The sequence below is a fragment of the Schistocerca gregaria genome, chromosome 3, assembly GCF_023897955.1.
Source record: "Schistocerca gregaria isolate iqSchGreg1 chromosome 3, iqSchGreg1.2, whole genome shotgun sequence".
In the NCBI taxonomy this organism is placed as follows: Eukaryota; Metazoa; Arthropoda; class Insecta; order Orthoptera; family Acrididae; genus Schistocerca; species Schistocerca gregaria.
The window spans coordinates 496,276,514-496,298,911 of record NC_064922.1 but is presented as its reverse complement, the minus strand read 5'-3'; the positions used below and the strand labels follow the sequence as shown (position 1 = coordinate 496,298,911).

The following is a 22,398-nucleotide window of genomic DNA, read 5'->3' as shown; positions in this document are numbered from 1 at the left end:
TTAATACACGACACTGATCTCGTATTAATAACCATAGTCTCTTATTGCTTTGGTAATTTGATAAAACAGTGTTTATAATTGGAAGAAAACTCACCTGAAATCGTAACTCTCCAATAGGGGGTTGTGCATAGGGAATGCCACGGAATGCCGTGTAGGACGTGTTGTATAGACTTGTGGCAGTGGTTCCTCGTAAAGTACCCTGCTGCACCGTCACCAACACGTCCTCAGCCTGCAAGTTAAACATTTTAAAATAGGGGTGTAAGAATACGCTGTGTCCACAACAACAACATACACAATTCTTACACTGATGAGTCAAACATTATGACCACGATCCATCGCGAGACTGAAAGCAGGCCTGGTTGTGTTTCAGGTATGTGATATACGAGGATGAGTCAAATGAAAATCTTAAATATGTTTTAAATATTATACACTCCTGGAAATTGAAATAAGAACACCGTGAATTCATTGTCCCAGGAAGAGGAAACTTTATTGACACATTCCTGGGGTCAGATAAATCACATGATCTCACTGACAGAACCACAGTCACATAGACACAGGCAACAGAGCATGCACAATGTCGGCACTAGTACAGTGTATATCCACCTTTCGCAGCAATACAGGCTGCTATTCTCCCATGGAGACGATCGTAGAGATGCTGGGTGTAGTCCTGTGGAACGGCTTGCCATGCCGTTTCCACCTGGCGCCTCAGTTGGACCAGCGTTCGTGCTGGACGTGCAGACCGCGTGAGACGACGCTTCATCCAAGTCCCAAACATGCTCAATGGGGGACAGATCCGGAGATCTTGCTGGGCAGGGTAGTTGACTTACACCTTCTAGAGCACGTTGGGTAGCACGGGATACATGCGGACGTGCATTGTCCTGTTGGAACAGCAAGTTCCCTTGCCGGTCTAGGAATGGTAGAACGATGGGTTCGATGACGGTTTGGATGTACCGTGCACTATTCAGTGTCCCCTCGACGATCACCAGAGGTGTACGGCCAGTGTAGGAGATCGCTCCCCGCACCATGATGCCGGGTGTTGGCCCTGTGTGCCTCGGTCGTATGCAGTCCTGATTGTGGCGCTCACCTGCACGGCGCCAAACACGCATACCACCATCATTGGCACCAAGGCAGAAGCGACTCTCATCGCTGAAGACGACACGTCTCCATTCGTCCCTCCATTCACGCCTGTCGCGACACCACTGGAGGCGGGCTGCACGATGTTGGGGCGTGAGCGGAAGACGGCCTAACGGTGTGCGGGACCGTAGCCCAGCTTCATGGAGACGGTTGCGAATGGTCCTCGCCGATACCCCAGGAGCAACAGTGTCCCTAATTTGCTGGGAAGTGGCGGTGCGGTCCCCTACGGCACTGCGTAGGATCCTACGGTCTTTGCGTGCATCCGTGCGTCGCTGCGGTCCGGTCCCAGGTCGACGGGCACGTGCACCTTCCGCCGACGACTGGCGACAACATCGATGTACTGTGGAGACCTCACGCCCCACGTGTTGAGCAATTCGGCGGTACGTCCACCCGGCCTCCCGCATGCCCACTATACGCCCTCGCTCAAAGTCCGTCAACTGCACATACGGTTCACGTCCACGCTGTCGCGGCATGCTACCAGTGTTAAAGACTGCGATGGAGCTCCGTATGCCACGGCAAACTGGCTGACACTGACGGCGGCGGTGCACAAATGCTGCGCAGCTAGCGCCATTCGACGGCCAACACCGCGGTTCCCGGTGTGTCCGCTGTGCCGTGCGTGTGATCATTGCTTGTACAGCCCTCTCGCAGTGTCCGGAGCAAGTATGGTGGGTCTGACACACCGATGTCAATGTGTTCTTTTTTTCCATTTCCAGGAGTGTATATTGTGCATAAGTGGTACAAAGCTGTATCACTTTTCATCACGATCTCCCCCACGCTCAATGCAAGTCCTCCAGCGCTTACAAAGTATATAAATTCCTTTCGAAAAAAATTCTTCTGGTAGTCCGCGCAAACACTCATGCACCGCGTGGCGTACCTCTTCATCAGAACGGAATTTCTTTGCTTCCATTGCGTCTTTGAGTGGTCCAAACATATGGAAATCACTTGGGGCAAGGTCTGGTGAGTATGGTGAATGAGGAAGGTACTCAAAATCCAGGTCTGTGATTTTTGCAACTGTTGTACGGGCACTGTGGGGGCTTCAGTTGTCATGTTTCAAAAGGACACCTGCTGACAGCAATCCACATTGCTTTGACTCGATTGCAGGCTGCAGATGATTTTTTAGGAGATCTGTGTATAATGCACTGGTGACAGTGGTCCCTCTAGGCATGTAATGCTCCAAAATGACGCCTTTTTCGTCGCAAAAGAGAGTCAGCATAACCTTCCCTGCTGACGGTTCTGTTCGAAACTTCTTTGGTTTTGGTAATGAGGAATGGCGCCATTCCTTGCTCGCTCTCTTCGTGTCCGGTTGGTGGAAGTGAACCCAGGTTTCGTTCCCAGTAACGATTCTTGCAAGGAAGCCATCACCTTCTCGTTCAAAGCGCTGAAGAAGTTCTTCACAAGCATCAACAGATCGTTCTCTCATTTCAGAAGTCAGCTGCCGTGGCACCCATCTTGCAGACACTTTGTGAAACTGAAGCACATCATGCACAAAGTGGTGTGCTGACACATGACTAAACTGAAAACATGCTGCAGTGTCATTCAGTGTCACTCGGCGGTTTTCCTTCACTACGGCTTCAACTGCTGCAGTGTTCTGTGGAGTCACAACTCGTTGTGCCTGACCTGAACGACGAGCATCTTCCACTGAAGTCACACCATTTCCGAACTTCCTACTCCATTCGTAGACTTGCTGCTGTGACAAACATGCATCACCGTACTGAACCTTCTTCATTCGTCGATGAATTTCAATAGGTTTCACACCTTCACTACGCAAAAACCGAATAACAGAACTCTGTTCTTCCCTGGTGGTGGCAAGTGCGGTGGCCATCTTTATACTGATACTGCAACGGTATGTGTGCATCTGCACTATGCTGCCACCTACAGGCCATTCTGCACGCTGTTTGTAGCACGCTTACCAACTTACAGGATAACGGCGCGAAATTTCGATTTGTTATTGCAGATTTAAGGTTTTCATTTGACTCACCCTCGTAGTAAGGGAAGCATAGCAGAGACGAACGGAGAACCATTCCAGCGACAATACGAGCTCCAAAGCTGCAAACCCTCCGACATACGCGGCTTTCACAAACGTTTGGTTGTCATGGCTCGGTGAATGTAAGCGAGCATCTCAGCGAAGCTGCTCTGTTGTACACTTGTTACTTTCATGAGCATCTATTGAAAGTGTTTCAAAAGACGCCGGAACCACGAGAAAGCGAAAAGGTGTTTAACGTACACGCTACATCACAGAACGTGATAAAGCAAGATAATTAGCGATCTGTGCCAGATTTGACGACACAGTACAATTTTCGTGCACGTAGAAGTGTTTTGGAGCGTAGCGTGCAAAAGTCTGTGCGTGAAAAATCTTCACCATGACTCAGAAAATTAAGAACTGGACACGCCTTTAAAACACTAGCTGTAATTAGTCTGCACAACAGAACAGATGATGTGAATAATTTATACGGACCCGCAAGAGCAAAGTTTTAAACACATAAATTTGATATGAATGGACGGTGTTAACAGAAACAAGCTTTGGATTAACACAGTAATTTATACAATTAAAGACATATTAAACCAATCAGACCATTAAAGACCTGTTGTGGTGACGGTTATACTGAAAAACTCATACATCCACCAAAGCAATATTGGACTTGAGACAGTTTGTAGAAATGACTTAGAAAGTGCAAACCAAGAGTTCCACAACGACGCTGTTACTGCTAAGCATGCTCACCGTAGTTTTTCACCAACAGACGCGCAGAATGCTGCCATCGTGCATGTGGCTCTGCAATTGAGGACGAGCGCGACAGTTTCGTCAGCACCAACGCTCGACCGCTTTCGTCTCCTAAGATATGCGCCGAGATGCACACGGCTTTCCATTTTCAAATGAACGCTACTGATGTGCACAAAATTGTGCACACCTTTGCATCCCTTCGCCAACATTTTCGGTGCACAGGAGGTGCGCACACTCTTAGGCCCTGCTATTTCTTATCAGCAATCGCAGCATATGAGCACTCAGCCTGCGAATGGCGAGGTTCCTTCAAGCACAATAATCCCGCCAGGACAACGCATCGTAATAAAAACCCGCCGGCCGCTGTGGCCGAGCGGTTCTAGGCGCTTCAGTCCGGAACCGCGCTGCTGCTATGGTCGCAGGTTCGAATCCTGCCTCAAGCATGGATGTGTGTCATGTCCTTAGGTTAGTTAGGTTTAAGCAGTTCTAAGTCTGATGACCTCAGATGTTAAGTGCTTAGAGCCGTTTGAATAAAACCCCAATGACATTTTGATTCGTCAATCTACTTCCGAAAAATTGCCGCTCCTGATCCATCTCTGTGGCGTCACATAAGTTTCTACCATCGCACATTTTTGCTCCTAGCAACTAAACTCGTATCAGTGGTTCTCTGAATTAGAAATCTACGCCTGAGGCTGGTCCATTATTTTCCTCCAGTCCGTGTTTCTTTCGACAAGCATAAGACTTTTACCTATTGAAAGCACTCTCCAGAACACGGGACAGCGCTGTCACCCGCTGACAGAGTCCTTTAGATGGCCTGAGCTTGAGCGCGAGGCAGAGCGTGGTTGTAAAATGCACAGTGGCTCACACGTTCAGCGTCCCAATTAGGTCGACGTCAGATGGCCGCCTTTTTAGTTGCGTTCACTGGCCTGCCTGTCCAAGATCCAGCGTTCTTCGCATTTCCGCACACTCACAGAAAGGGTAAAGAAAACAAGGAAGATTTATACCATGTTTAATGTAATGATATCAGCTGGTAGGGTCTCAGTACATTCAGTCACTCCAATCAAGCCTATTTTACGAAGTGTACAACTTTGCTTCCGCCGTTTGCCGATAGGTGGCATCAAAGGTAAGTAGCGGTCGAAAGAAACAGATCGCAGACGTCGGGCAGTTAGCTTGGACCTCGGTCAACATAACCTCATTCAAATATTAGTCGATTTGTGTCTGCATCATAAAATTGTTCTTGATTGAAAATGTCAGTTTACGAGCCTAAATCTCTTCATTCGCGTATGGCGTTACTTTTTTGTTTCAATATGAAGAAAACAGCTGCTGAGTCTCATCGAATGCTCTCAAGTACGTATGGTAAGGAAGCTATTAGTGAAAGAACGTGTCGTGAACAGTTGCTTCAGAGGCAAAAACGGAAGGGATTTCTCTATCGCATTGTGACCGGGGACGAAAAATGGATTTATTACGATAACTCTAAACGCAAAAAGTCGTGGGGATATGCCGGCCATGCTTCCACGTCGACGGCCAAACCGAATATTCACGGCTCCAACATCATTCTCTGCATTTGGTAGGCCCAGCTTGGCGACGTGTACTATGTGGTGCTAAAACCAAGTGAAACAATCATAGGTGCTCGTTATCGAACGCAATTAATGCGTATGAGCAGAGCATTAAAAGAAAAACGGCCGCAATACAGCGAGAGGCACGATAAAGTGATTTTGCAGCACGACAACGCTCGACCCCACTTTGCAAAACAGGTCAAAACGTACTTGAAAACGTTAAAATAGGAAGTCCTACCCCACCCGCCGTATTCTCCAGACATTGCCCCCTCTGACTGTCACCTGTTTAGATCAAAGTCGTATGGCCTGACTGACCAACACTTCCAATCTCATGAAGAAGTCAGAAATTGGATCGATTCGTGGATCGCTTCAAAAGATGAACAATTTTTTTTAATTACACAGCCCGAAAGATGGGAGAAAGTAGTGGCCAGCGATGGAAAATATTTTGAATGTTACATGTGTAACCAATTTGTTTCATTAAAGCCTCAAATGTTGGAGAAAAAAACGGCGGAAGCAAAGTTGTACACCTTGTAATAAGACATTGCTATCGTATCCCACACACTTATTACCTTGTAATTTCTGAGTCATTCTCAGATTAAATCGAAAGGGCATGTGAAATGGCTTCCTGCTTTTCAAATGGCCACAACTCATTATTCAACATACAGCTCTGCAAGACCTGTACGTGGACATGATAGACCAATGACTGCGTCGATAACGATTGCAATGGACGCAGGATCGTGGAAACGTGTTCTTTCGTCAGATGCATCACGTTTCTTGTTAAAACAGCTCGATGGTAGTGTCTGGAGATGCCGTCATCCAGGCGAGTAGGTGCTTAAAACATGCACTGCGCCACGGACGTAGGCTTGTGAGGGCAGTATTATGCCATGGCGGTCAATCATTTGGGCTTCCATTGGATCGGTGGTGGTAAACAATGGCACCATGACAACTGTCGTCCGTATGAGCATTATTGCGAACCACCAGCACCCTTTCATGCTTGATGTCATAACTGTCAGCGATGGCATTTTACAGGAGCAAAACTACCCATTTTTCAATGGCAGATAGGTGCAGTCGTGGTTTGAAGAGTATGGTAGTGATCTCACTTTGATATCTTAGCCAGTAAATTCGCCTGATATGAACCTGAAGGACGCCAGCTCAGCGGCGACAAACCGTCTGTCCGTAATTTATGAGAATTGCGTGATAGGTCCATTGACATCTGGTGACACATGCATCCAGAAACCCTCCAAGGACTTGTCGAATCCATACCAAGCAGAACTGCTGCTGTATTGCGTTCCACATGTGAATCAACACGCTACTAAGCAGGTGATCTTTATGTTGTGGCTCATCATTGCCTGTTGGGCAAAAAAGTATTTAAAAAGCACCAATCCTTTTGCAATGGAATAAAAGCGCTTTGCAGACAATATACTCTATGGTAACTTTTGGAAGAGAAGTAAATTTCTAACATCACAGCTAGAAGTACAGATGTTCCTGAAAACGCACCGTATCATACAGTTTAATAAAGCCTTCACTAACGCAAATTGCAAAAAGGGCATAACTGAATGGTTCATTCAGAACAAAATCGGTTTTGAATTGAGTTAAACAACAAATGAGCTTTTAGAAATTGTGCGTTATAAAAAGCCAAAACATGTTTTTAAAACACATTCAGTTTTAAAGAGTAAGGGATATAGTGTATTGAACACTATAGAGTTAACCTGGAACGAATGAAAAATTGCAGAAAACCGTTAATTCCATTGATTTAACTAGCCTAAAATAAGTAACGAAAGAGCCTTTATCTAAGATTACCCCAAATGTTGGTTAAAAGCTTGAGAAGATGTAAAAGGAAGTGAAAACGAAAACTAGCGCAGAGCTGGGTTAATGTAAGAAGCAATAGAGAATATAATAACCAGTGATAGTCTAGAGAGTGAAGATGAGTGTGCACCACGTGACAACGACAGTGATATGGAAACTGGCGTGGCGGATGAAACTGGAGCGTATTCCATTAAAACAGACATAGCAGATGACGCAGCGTCCACATCTTGTATGAAGGACTATGCACATCTTAACTCTCATCGCCTTTTTCATTGCATCACTGTGATTGTACTGTCCATCCTTCCCTCTGGAACTCCGATTACGCACTGACTCACGATAAGCTGAACGAAGCATCCTCACTCCTAAGTACAACAATATTGTGGTCAAGTAATACTTGCTGTGGCCGACAGTACTGCCATATTACTCTCCACATTCAAGCTTACACTCAGTACTGCTTGGGTTTGTTTTTCCGACAGTTTTAGTTACGTGTTAACAGTGACGCATAGCAGTATGGATAGATTTACTGATAAAGAGTTGCCCGATATGCATCAGGTGTTGATATGCCGGCCCACTCAGCAGGTGGCGCACCAATGCGGAAGTTCTCTTGCTGTGAGCGAGAGGGCAATGGGATGACCCGTGGTAGAGTGCCTATATAAATCTACGGAGCCTGCTGTTAGCACTGGTAGCGTCGACGAGCTGGCGACCAGAGCGTCTGTGTGCAGTCCTGCTGTGAGGAGTGGAACAAGCGGTGCATTAGAAGCAATGGCCGAGGGAGACGCTTGGTGGCTGGCTGCCCAGTGGGTGGACAACACGGAGAAAGAGGTGGCCACTGCACGGTGGACGGTGTTCGGTGTTGTTCTGGTGCCTGAGACGTCTGTGGTGTGAGAGCACGGACTCTGACTGAGCCTTTTGCTGTGTTCCCTGTATGCAAGATTCCCGCAGCAAGAGTATCACATTTAACAGCCTATCCTTAGTTGTTTTGACACTGCATTGCCTGAACATACAGTTCCCATAGATTTTACGTACCTTAGATCACGTATTGTGATGCATTTGTAGTGTTCTGCTGGTTTTCTGTCCAAGCTATTAAGCACACACCTTCTTTTTTTTCCTTTTTGAGGATTTAACCTGCGTGCATATATTTATTATTGTTTCCTTATGGAATTCGTTGTGTATAAATAAATTCTACTTAGAGCTCAATTTTGGTTGATAAAAATGTGCTGAACATAAAAATATCTTCGCACCACCACAACTCTCAGTCACTCCAATCCTCAGCCTACTGCTGCTGCAAAATCTAGCGTTTGAATGAGTTCACTAAACGCAATCTAACAGCAGCTTAACGACTCTGTGCTGAGGAGGAAGAAAGGCCATTAGAGATGGAGCACAAGCTCGGATTACTAAAGGATGGAAAAGGAAATCGGCAGTGCCCTTTTCAAAATAAGCATCCCAAGATTTGCTTGGAACGATCAAGGTAGTCGACCATGGATTTTAGCCATTGTCCCAAATGCGAGTAAAGCGTGCTAAGCACTGCACCGCCCCACTCGATGTCTCTCCAGACATGTCTTCGCTGACATCTGGGCTCAGTTCGACGTGAGACTCATCACTGAAGACAATTCTACTTCAGTCAATGATATTCCAGGTTGAAGACCAGAAAGGTCGACGGATCCCTCCCCAATTGCAAAAGTTTGCAGCGTTATGGGCAGGGCCGTCCAACCAGCTCGAGATTTCGACGATTTAATCTGCCATTGAACATAATTTGGCACGACATCCCTCAAGAGGACATCCAACAACTCTTCTGTCAGCACCAAACCAATAAAAGGCTTGTATAAGGGCTGGAGCTGGACCAACCCATTACTGACTTTGCTGAATTTATGAAGCTCTTTTTTTTAAATAAATCATCCAGTTTTTCTCAAATTGTGATCATTTGCTTTCTTGTACATGAAAATCGCATCTACTTATTTCCGTCCCATATGGATAATTTTCTCGTGGTGCGTCTTTTTTTCTTTAAATTGTATATTAGAACTTGTGTATTGAACTTGGGACCTAGAAAAGACTGAGAGGCTTCATCCTACCGTAGCCCGCAGTGGTTCACAACCCCACGACAGGCCACAGTAGTCCACCGACCCCACCGCCGCCCCACGCCGAATCCAGGGTTATTGTGCGGTTCGGCCCCCAGTGGACCCCCCGGTAACGTCTCATACCAGACGACAGTAACCCCAAATGTTTGCGTGGTACAGTAATTATGGTGTACACGTACGTGGAGACAGTGTTTCCGCAGCAATCGCCGACATAATGTAACTGAGGTAACATAAGTGGAACCAGCCCGCATTCGCCGAGGCAGACGGAAAACCGGCTTAAAAACCACCCACAGGCTGGTCGGCACACTAATCAGCCGAGCGGATTCGTGCCAGAGACGGGTACACCTTCCCACTCGGGTAAGCAGCGCGTTAGACCGCGCGGCTAGCCGAGCGGGAATATTAGAACTTACTCATATTTCCCCCTAGTCCCAAAGGCGTCGCCTTGGTGATACACCATCACATCAGTGTTATGTCTATGTCAATGTTGTGACGCACTGTGGCTGTGCTGTATGAGAAGCACATCATCTGTTGTGCATGTGATCGTGATTGTTACATTCCCCAGCCTTGGCATACACATGTCGTGATTTTTTTCGAAAACATGGCGTCTCGCAACGTTGCTTTGAGTACCACGCCTATACACGCCACCTTTGACACCCAGTGTGCGACTGGGTTGGGGATTGGGGGGTTGGGTTGGTTGGGGGTAGAGACCAAACAGCGAGGTCACCGGTCTCATCGGATTAGGGAAGGAAGTCGGCCGTGCCCTTTCAAAGGAACCGTCCCGGCATTTGCCTGAATCTAGTTAGGGAAATCACGGAAAACCTAAATCAGGTTGGCCGGATGCGGGATGAACCGTCGTCCTCTCGAATGCGAGTCCAGTATGGTGCGACTGGAACAGGAGGCTGGATAAAGAGATAAGGCCACAGCGCTGTGCGTCCCCCAATGCGTGTTGCAGCACCTCATTGTGAACAAACGGAATTATTCTACATTAATAATACAAAGGCGATCGGAACCAAAATTTCTCGCACACGTTTTTTTTTTAAACTTTGCTAAAATATATATCAACAGCTATCGATATATCACTCACCCAGTCGCATGAGAGGTTTCAAAGGCTAACCATGTCATCACAAATAATGTTATTCACGGCCATTTACAGCTTAAATAAGAGCACCTGTAAATGTGTCAGGATGAAGATGGTATTGGATCGTCAGTTTTCTCCAGTTATGGTGTTCGAAAATCTATGATATAGTGACACTGAAGTAATATTGTCCCTACATGAGTAGAATTTTTTATGTAGTGTTTCTATGCAGAAAGCTGCTTTATTCTATGGACTCTCTCTCCCTGTCAATAATGATACAAGGTGACCATACTATAACAGCAGGAGACTTCCCATGAGCAGTTAAACAATTTAATGAGAGAGAGTGCATTCATATATAGGACCACACTGTTAAGCATTTAATGTATTCCATTCATGCAACTCAACATGTTCTGGACTATCGACAAAGCTAGCAGCCTCATATCTACAGATTCTATGAGAGAATGTGGAGCAAACTGTTGTAGATGGTGTGCAAAACTCCTCACTCACAAGAAGAAACCATCGAACAGCACTACCATTGATGGGGCACTTTGATGCAAAAAGAAGAGCAAATGTATGTATTAAATGTAGGCATAGGACTAGAACTTATTTAAGTATCTACATACACCAAACTATATGTTAAAGTTTATAAACAAAGAAGTGTAACTATAAAATCCTCCCACCTCCCACGTACTAATGCAACTATACATTCTTTATCATGACTGAGTGGATGAATTACCCCCAACACAAGAACCTTGTAGCAAGGGACCAGTCCTGCAATGATACTGCAAAGCAAGGGGAGATGAGTAACAGTTCACTACTGCCTGATAATGCATGAGCTTTGTTGTGGGGACTTTTGATTGCAGGAAGACTAACCTTGTTCTGTCACTGTTAACACAGCCTGAAGGGATTCGCTTCTGACATGCATATATATTTTCAAAATCTATTCTTCAGCCCAAAAACCAGCTATTAAAATAGATTTTACATGTTGTTGATAGAATGAACTAACAGACATTTAGTGAAAGCAGTGGTATCCCACCCTCTGAGAAAGTAAAGCCAAACAATGTGTTCATATTTGTCAATATGTTTGGGGAACACCATGATCATGTACGCAAATATTTTAGTTTCGATCGTCATATGAACGATAACATCATGTATTTGAGCTAGATTTATTCCAGGATTCTAAAGCAGTTGGTGCGGAATAATGCAGATCTAATTATCGTGTTCAGACAGGACAATGCCAATTTAAAACTTATTTATCAGGTGCATGAAGGAACCTACTTGACGTTCAATGAAATTGTTAGCATATGTGGGAATTGTGGAATCACATGCTGTATGGCTTTCTGGTGATTTATAAAATGGGAAAACTGAGTGAAAGTAGATAGAGGTCGAGATACTGCTTAAAAGGTAGTGTACTAATATACAATTATACCAGTAAACTGTAGATTGCTACAGTATTACATGCAGTTCTGTACGTTGTTGTATGTTGCTAACATGAGAAAAAAAACTGTTTATACCTTCGATATGAACGTGACTAGATTGTTAGCCAAAACTAGTAATCCATCCAAATCAAATAGTTTTCATATGCGATCTTGACTTCGGGGGTTTTCAATCCCTAACATCCAAAAAAATAAAAAATAAAGGGACCAGACTTTTTGCCACAGATGCCCCACCTCTTTCACTAAGCATGTTTCACTCAGTATTTAGAAAGACACCTTCCTAACTGCTCAAGCCAGGAATTGGTACATGTGGAAATGCCTACCCAGTAGAAAGGGGTCTTCAAATTTAAGAACGACCCACCAGCAGGAACACTGTCCCTTTGTTGTATATACTGCATTTGAATGCTTACTAGTGTACATTGTGAAGGTGATCACACAACCTCTCACACTACTTTTATAGAATGCATGTACCACGTATGGTGATGTATCAAGTTGTATGCTCGTATGATTCCAGTCTCAATCAATCTGCATCATACATTCACAATAATCTTGCAAGATGGTCGCTCCCTGAGCTCAAGCAACTTGCAGTGAGAGTTGATGAAATTTATCACAACAACATTCCAATGACCAAATTGCAGAAGAGTTATGCCTTTTATGATTAGGATGTTGAATATCATATTTGTGGGATGCCACTGGATAGAGACACAGAAACTCCACACAGAGACCACTGTCATCTATCACAGAAGTTCTGCGGTTCAGCCCACAATGCATTTGACTTAAAATGCAAACTGCCATGACTCATACCCTTTTCTTCCATAATTTAAGTGGGTTTGATGCTAACTTCCTAGTTCAGTACTTGAATGATTTCATGTTGAGGAATGATAAGGTCAGTGCCGTACCTGACAATTTAGAAAACTACAGTTCATTCTCCAGACGAATCACAACCAGAATATAGCTCCACTTCCAGGATTCATTACGATTTATGCAAGGATCTCTTCATAAACTTGCTGAGGCAGTGCATCAGGAGGTCATATATCTCGTCAGAGCTGCATATTCCAGTGATGCAAAGTTTCAACTTGAGGTGAAAAAGGGGGGCCTTTCCTTAAGAATACCTGAATTCGATGGAGAGACTCCATGAAACCATATTGTCCGATGTAACCACATTCTCCAGCAAACTGACAGTCATAGCCATAACGGATGTGGAGAATAGGCACATGGTGAATGTTTGGTGGAACATTCTAAATTGTACATGGAGACAAATGTGCACCTGCTCACAGCCTTCTTTGAGAAATTCCAGTGCGTATGTCTGGGCATATACATCCTGGATCCTTCCATCTATTACAGCCCACTTTCTTGTGAGCTGACATTGAAAAACACATGTACCAATGTCAAACTGTTAATCAATGTTGATATGTTGCTTTTTTCTCTACACATGATTTGTGGGGAGCTTTGTCAGTGTGTGCACTGGTACCCTGAGGCCAATATCCTGTGAATGAATAAGGAGTAGTACAGGTCAGCTGATAATTTGAGTTACATCCTTCACTTGGTTATAAACACTCTCTATGGGCACGTCATCCAACTATTTCTGCCATTTGGATGGTTCCAGTAGCTGTCTAAAGATAAAATCTTCAGACTAAAAGATGTGGCTGTAGATGCTGGTATGGCATTTGTCCTGAAGATAGACTTGAAATATCCTGCCACTTTGCATGATGTGCACAGTGACTTGCCACTGTGTGCCAAGCACTTATTTCTGTGAAATTGTTCCATCCAAAAGCTGATGACAATGCTGGGGAATAAGAAAGGCTACATTCTGCATTACAGAAACCTCCAGGAGTCTCACGTCTGGGGGGGGGGGGGGGAGAGGGGACTTATTAGGGTCGCCTGTTGCATCTCCTTCAAGGAGTACATTGATGTTAATACCGAAAAGAGGGCGCTCACAATGTACGATTTTGAAAATCTTAATGAATGTATTAATGAATAATTCTGTATTAGGAAAAACCATGTAGAATGTTAAAACCACTACCAAATTTGTTTAGTTTACTTTTGGGATGGGCACTGTTGCACAAGATAGTACATTCCCAACCCAAATTTTAAGTAGTTCACAATCTTCCATGAAAGACTAGTCACTGTGGAGATGGCTGTTTTCATTGGAGTTCACAAAGCCTGTCTATATCAGTAGGAGTGTTCTGGACTTCTCCATCTCCTCATGTACCAATTTCGACTCATATGGATGTGAGACCGATAATCCTTATGGCATAAAACCTCAGAACAATAAGGTTATTCGTCTGATGAAAGATGAGGCGGGTGGCTCACAGACTGCAAAATTTGTGGGGCTCAGGTTCAAAATGTATGCGTACCGTATTGATGCAGATGCCACTCAAAGGCGAGAGTCACAGGCTCTCACGTTTGAGGACTACAAGGATTGCCTCCAAGGTGATGCAGATGATTCTCGACATATGATGCAGCAAGTGGTCTTTCAATCCTGGGGCCATGACATACATCCTGCCTATAGCTGTAAGTTAGTCTGTCACACCATGACCCCCAGTGCTTCTTCATCTGTGCAGATGGTATTGGGACCCTTCCATTCTCACACTATTTGCTTGAGAGTAATTGCGTTTGTGCATGTGTGAGTGCGGACACGTGCGTGTGCTCATACGGAATAGACAGTCAAAGCATTTGTCATAGTTGTGTTTATGAATGACCATGTGCTTGCAATAACTGTGTATATTATTTTATGTAAAATACATATACATGAATGTATATGGGTCTACGTATGGTTTTATCCCTCTTCCAGCTGCGTGCTAGTCTCCTACAAACATGCAAATATCTTATATACTGAAAGAGGTGTACGCGCAGGAAAAAATTATCTCTGCAATACTGTATACATAGATCACCTTCTTTTTAAAAACCTCTGAAAAATATTTTCAGAAACAAAATCCGTAGTCGTATTATCGTGAAAACAATATACCGGACCATTCTGTTGCTTACAGTACGCTGCATCAATAGTAAAGCCTGTAACACACAGGCTGTGGCAACGATGCATTTCTGGAAACAAGTCATAGTAACTTTTTCCTCCATTTCCAGTCACGAATCGGTCCCTGCAGTTTGTCGGTTTTATTAATGTTCACTCAGTACATAAACCGCACAGAAAAAAGGTCCACAGTAGTGTCAGTCTGAAAAATATTCGTCAGAAACAGTCTGAAAAGCTTGTAAGGGTGTTGCAGGATAGGTTGTGCTGAGAAATAATTGTTACGAAAAAATCGATATGTTGCGCAGTTTCGAGATAGTTAACACTGAAGTTAGCCAATTAGGCTGTTGCATGTACAAATTCAAGTGGCGTGCCAAAGACGGTGTCGCCCAACGTGTTCTATGTTTAGTTTCCTAAATGCAAACAAGACGTTGGGTTGGGATTGGGTTGTTTGGTGGAAGAGACCAAACAGCGAGGTCATCGGTCTTATCAGATCAGGGAAGGATGGGGAAGGAAGTCAGCCGTGCCCTTTGAAAGGAACCATCCCGGAATTTGCCTAGAGCGATTTAGGGAAATCACATAAAACCTAATTCAGGATAGCCGGACGCTGGATTGAACCGTCGTCCTCCCGAATGCGAGTCCAGTGTGCTAACCACTGCGCCACCTCACTCGGTGCAATGCAAACAAGAGAGTGACATAAAAATTGAACATGGGACTGTAGTACGGATCGAATCCGAGCCCATGGCTCCGCAGTCTCGAGCAACTGCCTAATTGGCTAACTTCAGTACTAATTAACTCGGAAATGGGGCAATTCATCAAACTGTTTACTTAATAATTGTTTCTCAGCAGAATCTACACTGCAACTACCTTACAAGCTTTTCAGGCTGCTTCTGGCTATCTTGTAAGTAGATAATTTTTTTTCACTGCTGTATACATCAGCCAAAACATTTTGCATCAGCTATAAACTGACAGAAAAGATCGTTTTAATGTTGTCGATGACATACACTGCCCCTTTACTCACATCATTGTACGTCTACAACTGCAGGAAGATGCTTTATGCTGTATTTTCTGTTGTATGTTTTCGTGACTGCATATTACCACCTTGTGTTGTGAAAGTATTTTCACAACGTCCCGATCAACGGATGAAACAAACAGAATAAATCGTGAAACTTTCATATCAGCGCACACTCCACTGCAGAGTGAAAATCTCATTCTGGAAACATCCCCCAGGGCTGTGGCTAAGCCATGTCTCCGCAATATCCTTTCTTTCAGGAGTGCTAGTTCTGCAAGATTTGCAGGAGAGCTTCTGTAAAGTTTGGCAGGTAGGGGACGCGGTACTGGCAGAAGCAAAGCTATGAGGACGGGCTGTGAGTCGCGCTTGGGTAACTCAGTTCGTGGAGCACTTGCCCGCGAAAGGCAAAGGTCCCGAGTTCGAGTCTCGGTCCGGCACATATTTTTAATCTGCCAGGAAGTTTCATATCAGCGCACACTCCGCTGCAGACTGAAAATCTCATTCCAGAATAAATCGTAATTGCATTATAACTCTGCAATAAGCCATCGGAGGTCACTGGTCCCTTACACTGCTATATACGCTATTGGTTATATACACTATTGCTGGACATTAATATAGTGTGTGTCCAACTTTTGCCAAATGACAGCGTGATCTGCGACTGAGAACACTTTCAGTGAAATGTCTAAACGTCTGTGGGGTAATGACAATCCATTTTTCCTCAAAAGCCGAACTTATGAAAGGTTGTAATGTTCCCGCGCGACCGCTACGGTTGTAGGTTCGAATCCTGCCTCGGGTATGGATGTGAGTGATGTCCTTAGGTTAGTTAGGTTTAAGTAGTTCTAAGTTCTAGGGGACTGATGACCTCAGATGTTGGCACTACACATGATATCAAGTAAAGTTCTCCATGCATTGATTAAACCCAAACCCTTCCATCGGATTACGACAATGCATAGCGTGATTCGTCATTCCCAGTAACTTGTTTCCAATCATCCACTGTGTAGTGCCGTCGCTCTTTACACCACGTGAAGTGTCAGTTAGCACTGACTACAGAAACGTGTAGCTTATGAGGTGTTACTCGACCATTGTACCCCATTACTTTTAACTCCATATACACAGCCATTTTGCTAGCTGGGCTGCTGGTAGCAGCTGAGAACTCATGAGTGGTTTCTTCCACTGATTCCATGCGACATTTACAGCTACTCTCCGTAATGCTTGACCGTTCCTGTCTGTCAAAATATGAGGTCTACCTGGTCTTATTTTATTCCTTTGTGTTCCCACTTCACAATCACATCATCAGTAGTCCACCTATGTTGCCTTTCAGTGGGTAGAAATGTCCCAAATGTAGTTATTATTCATGCCAGTGGAGTTTCAACTCACCATGTAGATTTATGCTGCTGGGAAAAAATTAGTACACCTCGAAAGACTACGTCGGTTTTGATCTGATGACGGCATTTGCCACATGGGGGATAGTAGATGTGCTGATAATGGTTTTAACGTCGTCTGCCAACTGATAGCGTAGTGGCACAGGTACCAGAGCGCCATCAGTGTCTATCCAGAAGGCTTAGTGGTGCAAACGTGTGGCAAGCAGGCAACCATGCCACGGAGAATTACTTATGCTTTCTACAGCCAGTTGAGCGAGTTTCAGAAGGGGTCAAATTGTGGCCTTCAGAGCGGCGGAATGATTCTTTCGGAGAATTGTCACACAAGTGGGATATGCTGCTTCAGTTGTGCAACGAAGCTGTTATCAGTGGTCACGTGAACATTCACATGTCCGCAGACAAGGTTCTGGAAGTCCATGCAGCACAGACGCCCACCAGGATCGTGGTGTTGTTAAGGGCAGCCTGGCAGATCGTATAGCTACAACTCTCGCTCACCTTTGTGTTTCTGTAGGGGATCCTAACGATCGATCAGTGCGCGCCGAATGTTGTTAGATCCGTTCTTTTGCTGTTCTTGCAACAGCAAGATGATGTCTTGTTCCAACAGGATAATGCTCGCCCACATTGTGCCCATGAAACTTAACATGCTCTGCAAGACCTGCAGCGACTTTCCTGGCCAACTCGAGCTCAAGACGTGTCTCCAGTCGAGCACGTATGGGATATGATGGGACCAGAAGTGACTCTGCGACTCATCAGCCAACAACAACTCTTACAGAACTACATGAACATGTTGAGCGGCGTGGCATAACGTATTCCAGGACAGGATTCGCCGTTTGTACGATCGACTGGATGCCAGAATTAGCACTTGTGTTGCCGCCGTGGAGGTTACACCACGTGCTATCATAGGTGTTTCAGCATGAGTCGATACCTAGTACCTGAAGAACTGCTTGTGCTATTGATAATGTACTCTATATACATCGTTGCAACAATAGATCTTGAGTGAATAAGGAACTTCTAAAGGGGCATACTAATTTTTTTCGGCCGTGTATGATGTGGGATGACAGTCAAAATCTACGGCTGGTAATTAAACTTTAGATTTTCTCATATTGTGATTGAAGCTCTTCTGTGCAAGTTTGATTACAGACAGGCTTGTTTTTGAAGAAGGTCCGTCTGTTCCAGGAAAACCACAGCATGTGCTAACAACGTATACAAGGTGATCATTAATAAAACCAGCAAACTGCACGAGTGGATTTCTAAATGGAAATGGACGGAAAAAGGTCTTATGAACACGCATCGTTGCCATGGTAGATGGAAAGAAAGTTCTTCTGACTATGTGCCGTGTGTTCCTCGAGTTTTTTAGGCTGTGAGATCGACACAGCGTACTTCAAGCAGTAGAGTGGTCCGGTATTCATGTCGAGAACAAGTCGAGATGGTGTTTTTGTGCGGCCAAGCAGATGGATACGGTCGAGAGGCAGCACGGCCCTACCAAAACAAGTACCCTCACAGACACCAACCACAGCGTTTGTGTGATTATGAATCCTTTCAGACAGACAAACGTGCAGGGTGGGGAAGTAAGTGCGTACGCCAGATTTGAACGGCTGGGTTCTACAGGATGTTGGGACTAACCCTAGTACAAACTCCTAGCAAGTGGCGATCAACATAGGATAAGCCAAAGTACGATTATGTGTATCCTGCATGACAACCGATATCATCCCTTTCGCCTGCAGCGAGTCCAAGGGTTGCCGCCAGCGGATTTCCTTCTATGGGAAGGACGTTGTCCGTGCTTTCTGCACCTGAGCATTATAATTATGGGATTTAGTTCATCAGTCCTCTTTACTGACGATGTAACCTTTACCAGAACTAGCACCATCCGTCTGCATGATCATTTATTGGATGCAGACACAGCATGATGTCAGAGGAACTTTTATTCGTCAGCGTCATGTACCATGACAACGAAGCATTTCTGAATACATATTCATAGGACGTTTTCATCAGGGTTTCGTCCCTGCAGTTTGTCTGTTTTATTAATGTTCATCCTGTAAACACAAAACTTTGTCTTTCAAATTTGTAAATTTTGTCTCAAAAACAGAAATTTTTGTGTACAAGTAGGAAAGAGCATTTTTTCCTGTTCTTTTATGGTAAGATAATAAAACCCCACTGAACATGCTGAAACTTCAGTGAAACATGTCAGGGAAATAAAAAGAAAATATAAAAATCGTATCTTGCTCAAAGCGGGCCCTCTCCCTAAATAAATCTGTTTAGATTTTTGTCAGTTTTCCAAACCGCTTAGCGCAAAGGATGGGATTGTTCCCCATGTGGTCATGCAGCTGCCCTCATTGCCGATAGGGTGTTAAACCCTTCCTTTCATGACCTTCCTTTCATGACCATTAGAAGAAAACATCCACAAAAAATAAAAACAGAAAAAGAAATGGAGAGGCCAAGTGAAAACTATCGAGCAAGAGCGAGCAGCAGTTTTCGGTTGTTTGCTGATGATGCTGTGGTACACGTGAAGGTCTTGTTAAGTGACTGTAGAAGGGTGCAAGATAACTTGGACAGAATTTACATTTCGTGTAACGAATGAAAAAGTGCTCTAAAGGCAGAAAAATCTGCATCAGTGTAGATGAGTAGGAAAAACAACTGTGTAACGTTCTAATACAGTATTAGCAGTGTGCAGCTTTACACAGTCACGTCGATTAAAAGCTGTAATAAAGACAGCGTAAGAAGATCCCTGACAGCTCGCAGCACTGTTGCCAACATCCAAGTTTGAAATGCAGATGGCTTCAGGCGAAAACAGTTACTGTCTGTAGCAGGGCAGTCAAGATTCAGGCTCACGGGAAGTGCCCTGGTACAAGTGCCATAGTGCTCAGCCTCATTGCACACTTCCCTCACCGCCACGCCACGCTGTCTGAGTGTGAGGAGGGGGAAGAGGGGAACCTTTGAATGCGCCACACATAAATGGCAGTGCACTCGCACTGCATACAACTTGGTTTTATATTTCTGATTTCTCAGTAACGCAGGTCAGAAATAACAAAAATTTGCAGTATTATTTAATTATTTTTGGCGCACTAAGCACATAATTTTTGTCTGGTACAAACAGTCTGCACATGGACAGACGCAGATAATGTCACAGATTTTCGCGCTCGAGATGCCACGTAATAGTGACTTCTACATCTACATCTACATCTACATGACTACTCTGCAATTCACATTTAAGTGCTTGGCAGAGGGTTCATCGAACCACAATCATACTATCTCTCTACTATTCCACTCCCGAACAGCGCGCGGGAAAAACGAACACCTAAACCTTTCTGTTCGAGCTCTGATTTCTCTTATTTTATTTTGATGATCATTCCTACCTATGTAGGTTGGGCTCAACAAAATATTTTCGCGTTCGGAAGAGAAAGTTGGTGACTGAAATTTCGTAAAAAGGTCTCGCCGCCACGAAAAACGTCTATGCTGTAATGACTTCCATCCCAACTCGTGTATCATATCTGCCACACTCTCTCCCCTATAACGTGATAATACAAAACGAGCTGCCCTTTTCTGCACCCTTTTGATGTCCTCCGTCAATCCCACCTGGTAAGGATCCCACACCGCGCAGCAATATTCTAACAGAGGACGAACGAGTGTAGTGTAAGCTGTCTCTTTAGTGGACTTGTTGCATCTTCTAAGTGTCCTGCCAATGAAACGCAACCTTTGGCTCGCCTTCTATGTGGTCCTTCCAACTGAAGTTGTTCGTAATTTTAACACCCAGGTACTTAGTTGAATTGACAGCCTTGAGAATTGTACTATTTATCGAGTAATCGAATTCCAACGGATTTCTTTTGGAACTCATGTGGATCATCTCACACTTTTCGTTATTTAGCGTCAACTGCCACCTGCCACACCATACAGCAATCTTTTCTAAATCGCTTTGCAACTGATACTGGTCTTCGGATGACCTTACTAGACGGTAAATTACAGCATCATCTGCGAACAATCTAAGAGAACTGCTCAGATTGTCACCCAGGTCATTTATATAGATCAGGAACAGTAGAGGTCCCAGGACGCTTCCCTGGAGAACACCTGATATCACTTCAGTTTTACTCGATGATTTGCCGTCTATTACTACGAACTGCGACCTTCCTGATAGGAAATCACGAATCCAGTCGCACAACTGAGACGATACCCCATAGCTCCGCAGCTTGATTAGAAGTCGCTTATGAGGAACGGTGTCAAAAGCTTTCCGGAAATCTAGAAATACGGAATCAACTTGAGATCCCCTGTCGATAGCGGCCATTACTTCGTGCGAATAAAGAGCTAGCTGCGTTGCACAAGAGCGATGTTTTCTGAAGCCATGCTGATTACGTGTCAATAGATCGTTCCCTTCGAGGTGATTCATAATGTTAGTTTCATAATCGAAAGGGTCTTTTTTTGCAACCTCGTTATGGAGACGTGGAAACTCTACCCCAGGAAACAAACGTAGACGACATGGACAGTTTTAACGTAAAAGAAATTGTCATTAAAATGGGAATTACCTTGCTAATCAATCAGTGTAAAGGAGCACTTTCAACTGGAACGACAAATGCTCTCGAAAGCAGCTGAAAAGTAGATGTAAGATGTTCTCAAAATGTTTAGGAACCTATCTTTGCAATTCTTTCAAGGCCACAATGAATTCTCCAAGCCTCGCCTTTTCTTTAACGGTAGTGACCATAGTGAACTGGACTGTGTTTGTAAAAATGTGTCTCTTCTACGGTCGCAGGTTCGAGTCCTACCTCGGGCATGGATGTGTGTGATGTCCTTAGGTTAGTTAGGTTTAAGTAGTTCTAAGTTCCAGGGGACTGATGACCACACAGCAGTTGAGTCCCATAGTGCTCAGAGGCATTTTTTTTTTTGTCTCTTCTACAACGTGATTTTCCTTTTACGAGCAGTCTCAGTAAATCAGAAATAAGTTGTTTTTCGCCTTACGATGTGGACAGTGTGCAACCAAATCCAATTAAATGTGAGATCTGCAATCCATTCCGGATGTTCTAATTTTCGTTCCCGCTCTCCTTTTTCCTTTGGAAATTCGACAGTAACGAGTTTTAAATCGGAAAATCGTTTCATGCTTTCCCCTTGACTTAACTAACGTACTTTGCAGTATTATATATAGTCTCCATACTCTTCGTTCACTTTCATCGAAAACAGTTGCAAGTGATAGTGGAATAATGTGCGCGACATCATAAATTTTCTATCCATACCAGCAACACCTTTACGTGCTGCATG

The 22,398-nt window shown here is 44.4% G+C and overlaps 1 protein-coding gene across 1 annotated transcript in view; it reads right to left on the bottom strand.

Moving 5' to 3' along the window:
- The window catches only part of LOC126354459 (para-nitrobenzyl esterase-like), a 95,097-nt gene that overhangs the window by 59,724 nt on the left and 12,975 nt on the right, over positions 1–22,398 (bottom strand). Inside the window, exon 2 of the mRNA XM_050004154.1 lies at positions 95–229. Coding sequence (XP_049860111.1) covers positions 95–229 — 135 coding nt within the window. The remainder of the gene's footprint in view (positions 1–94; positions 230–22,398) is intronic.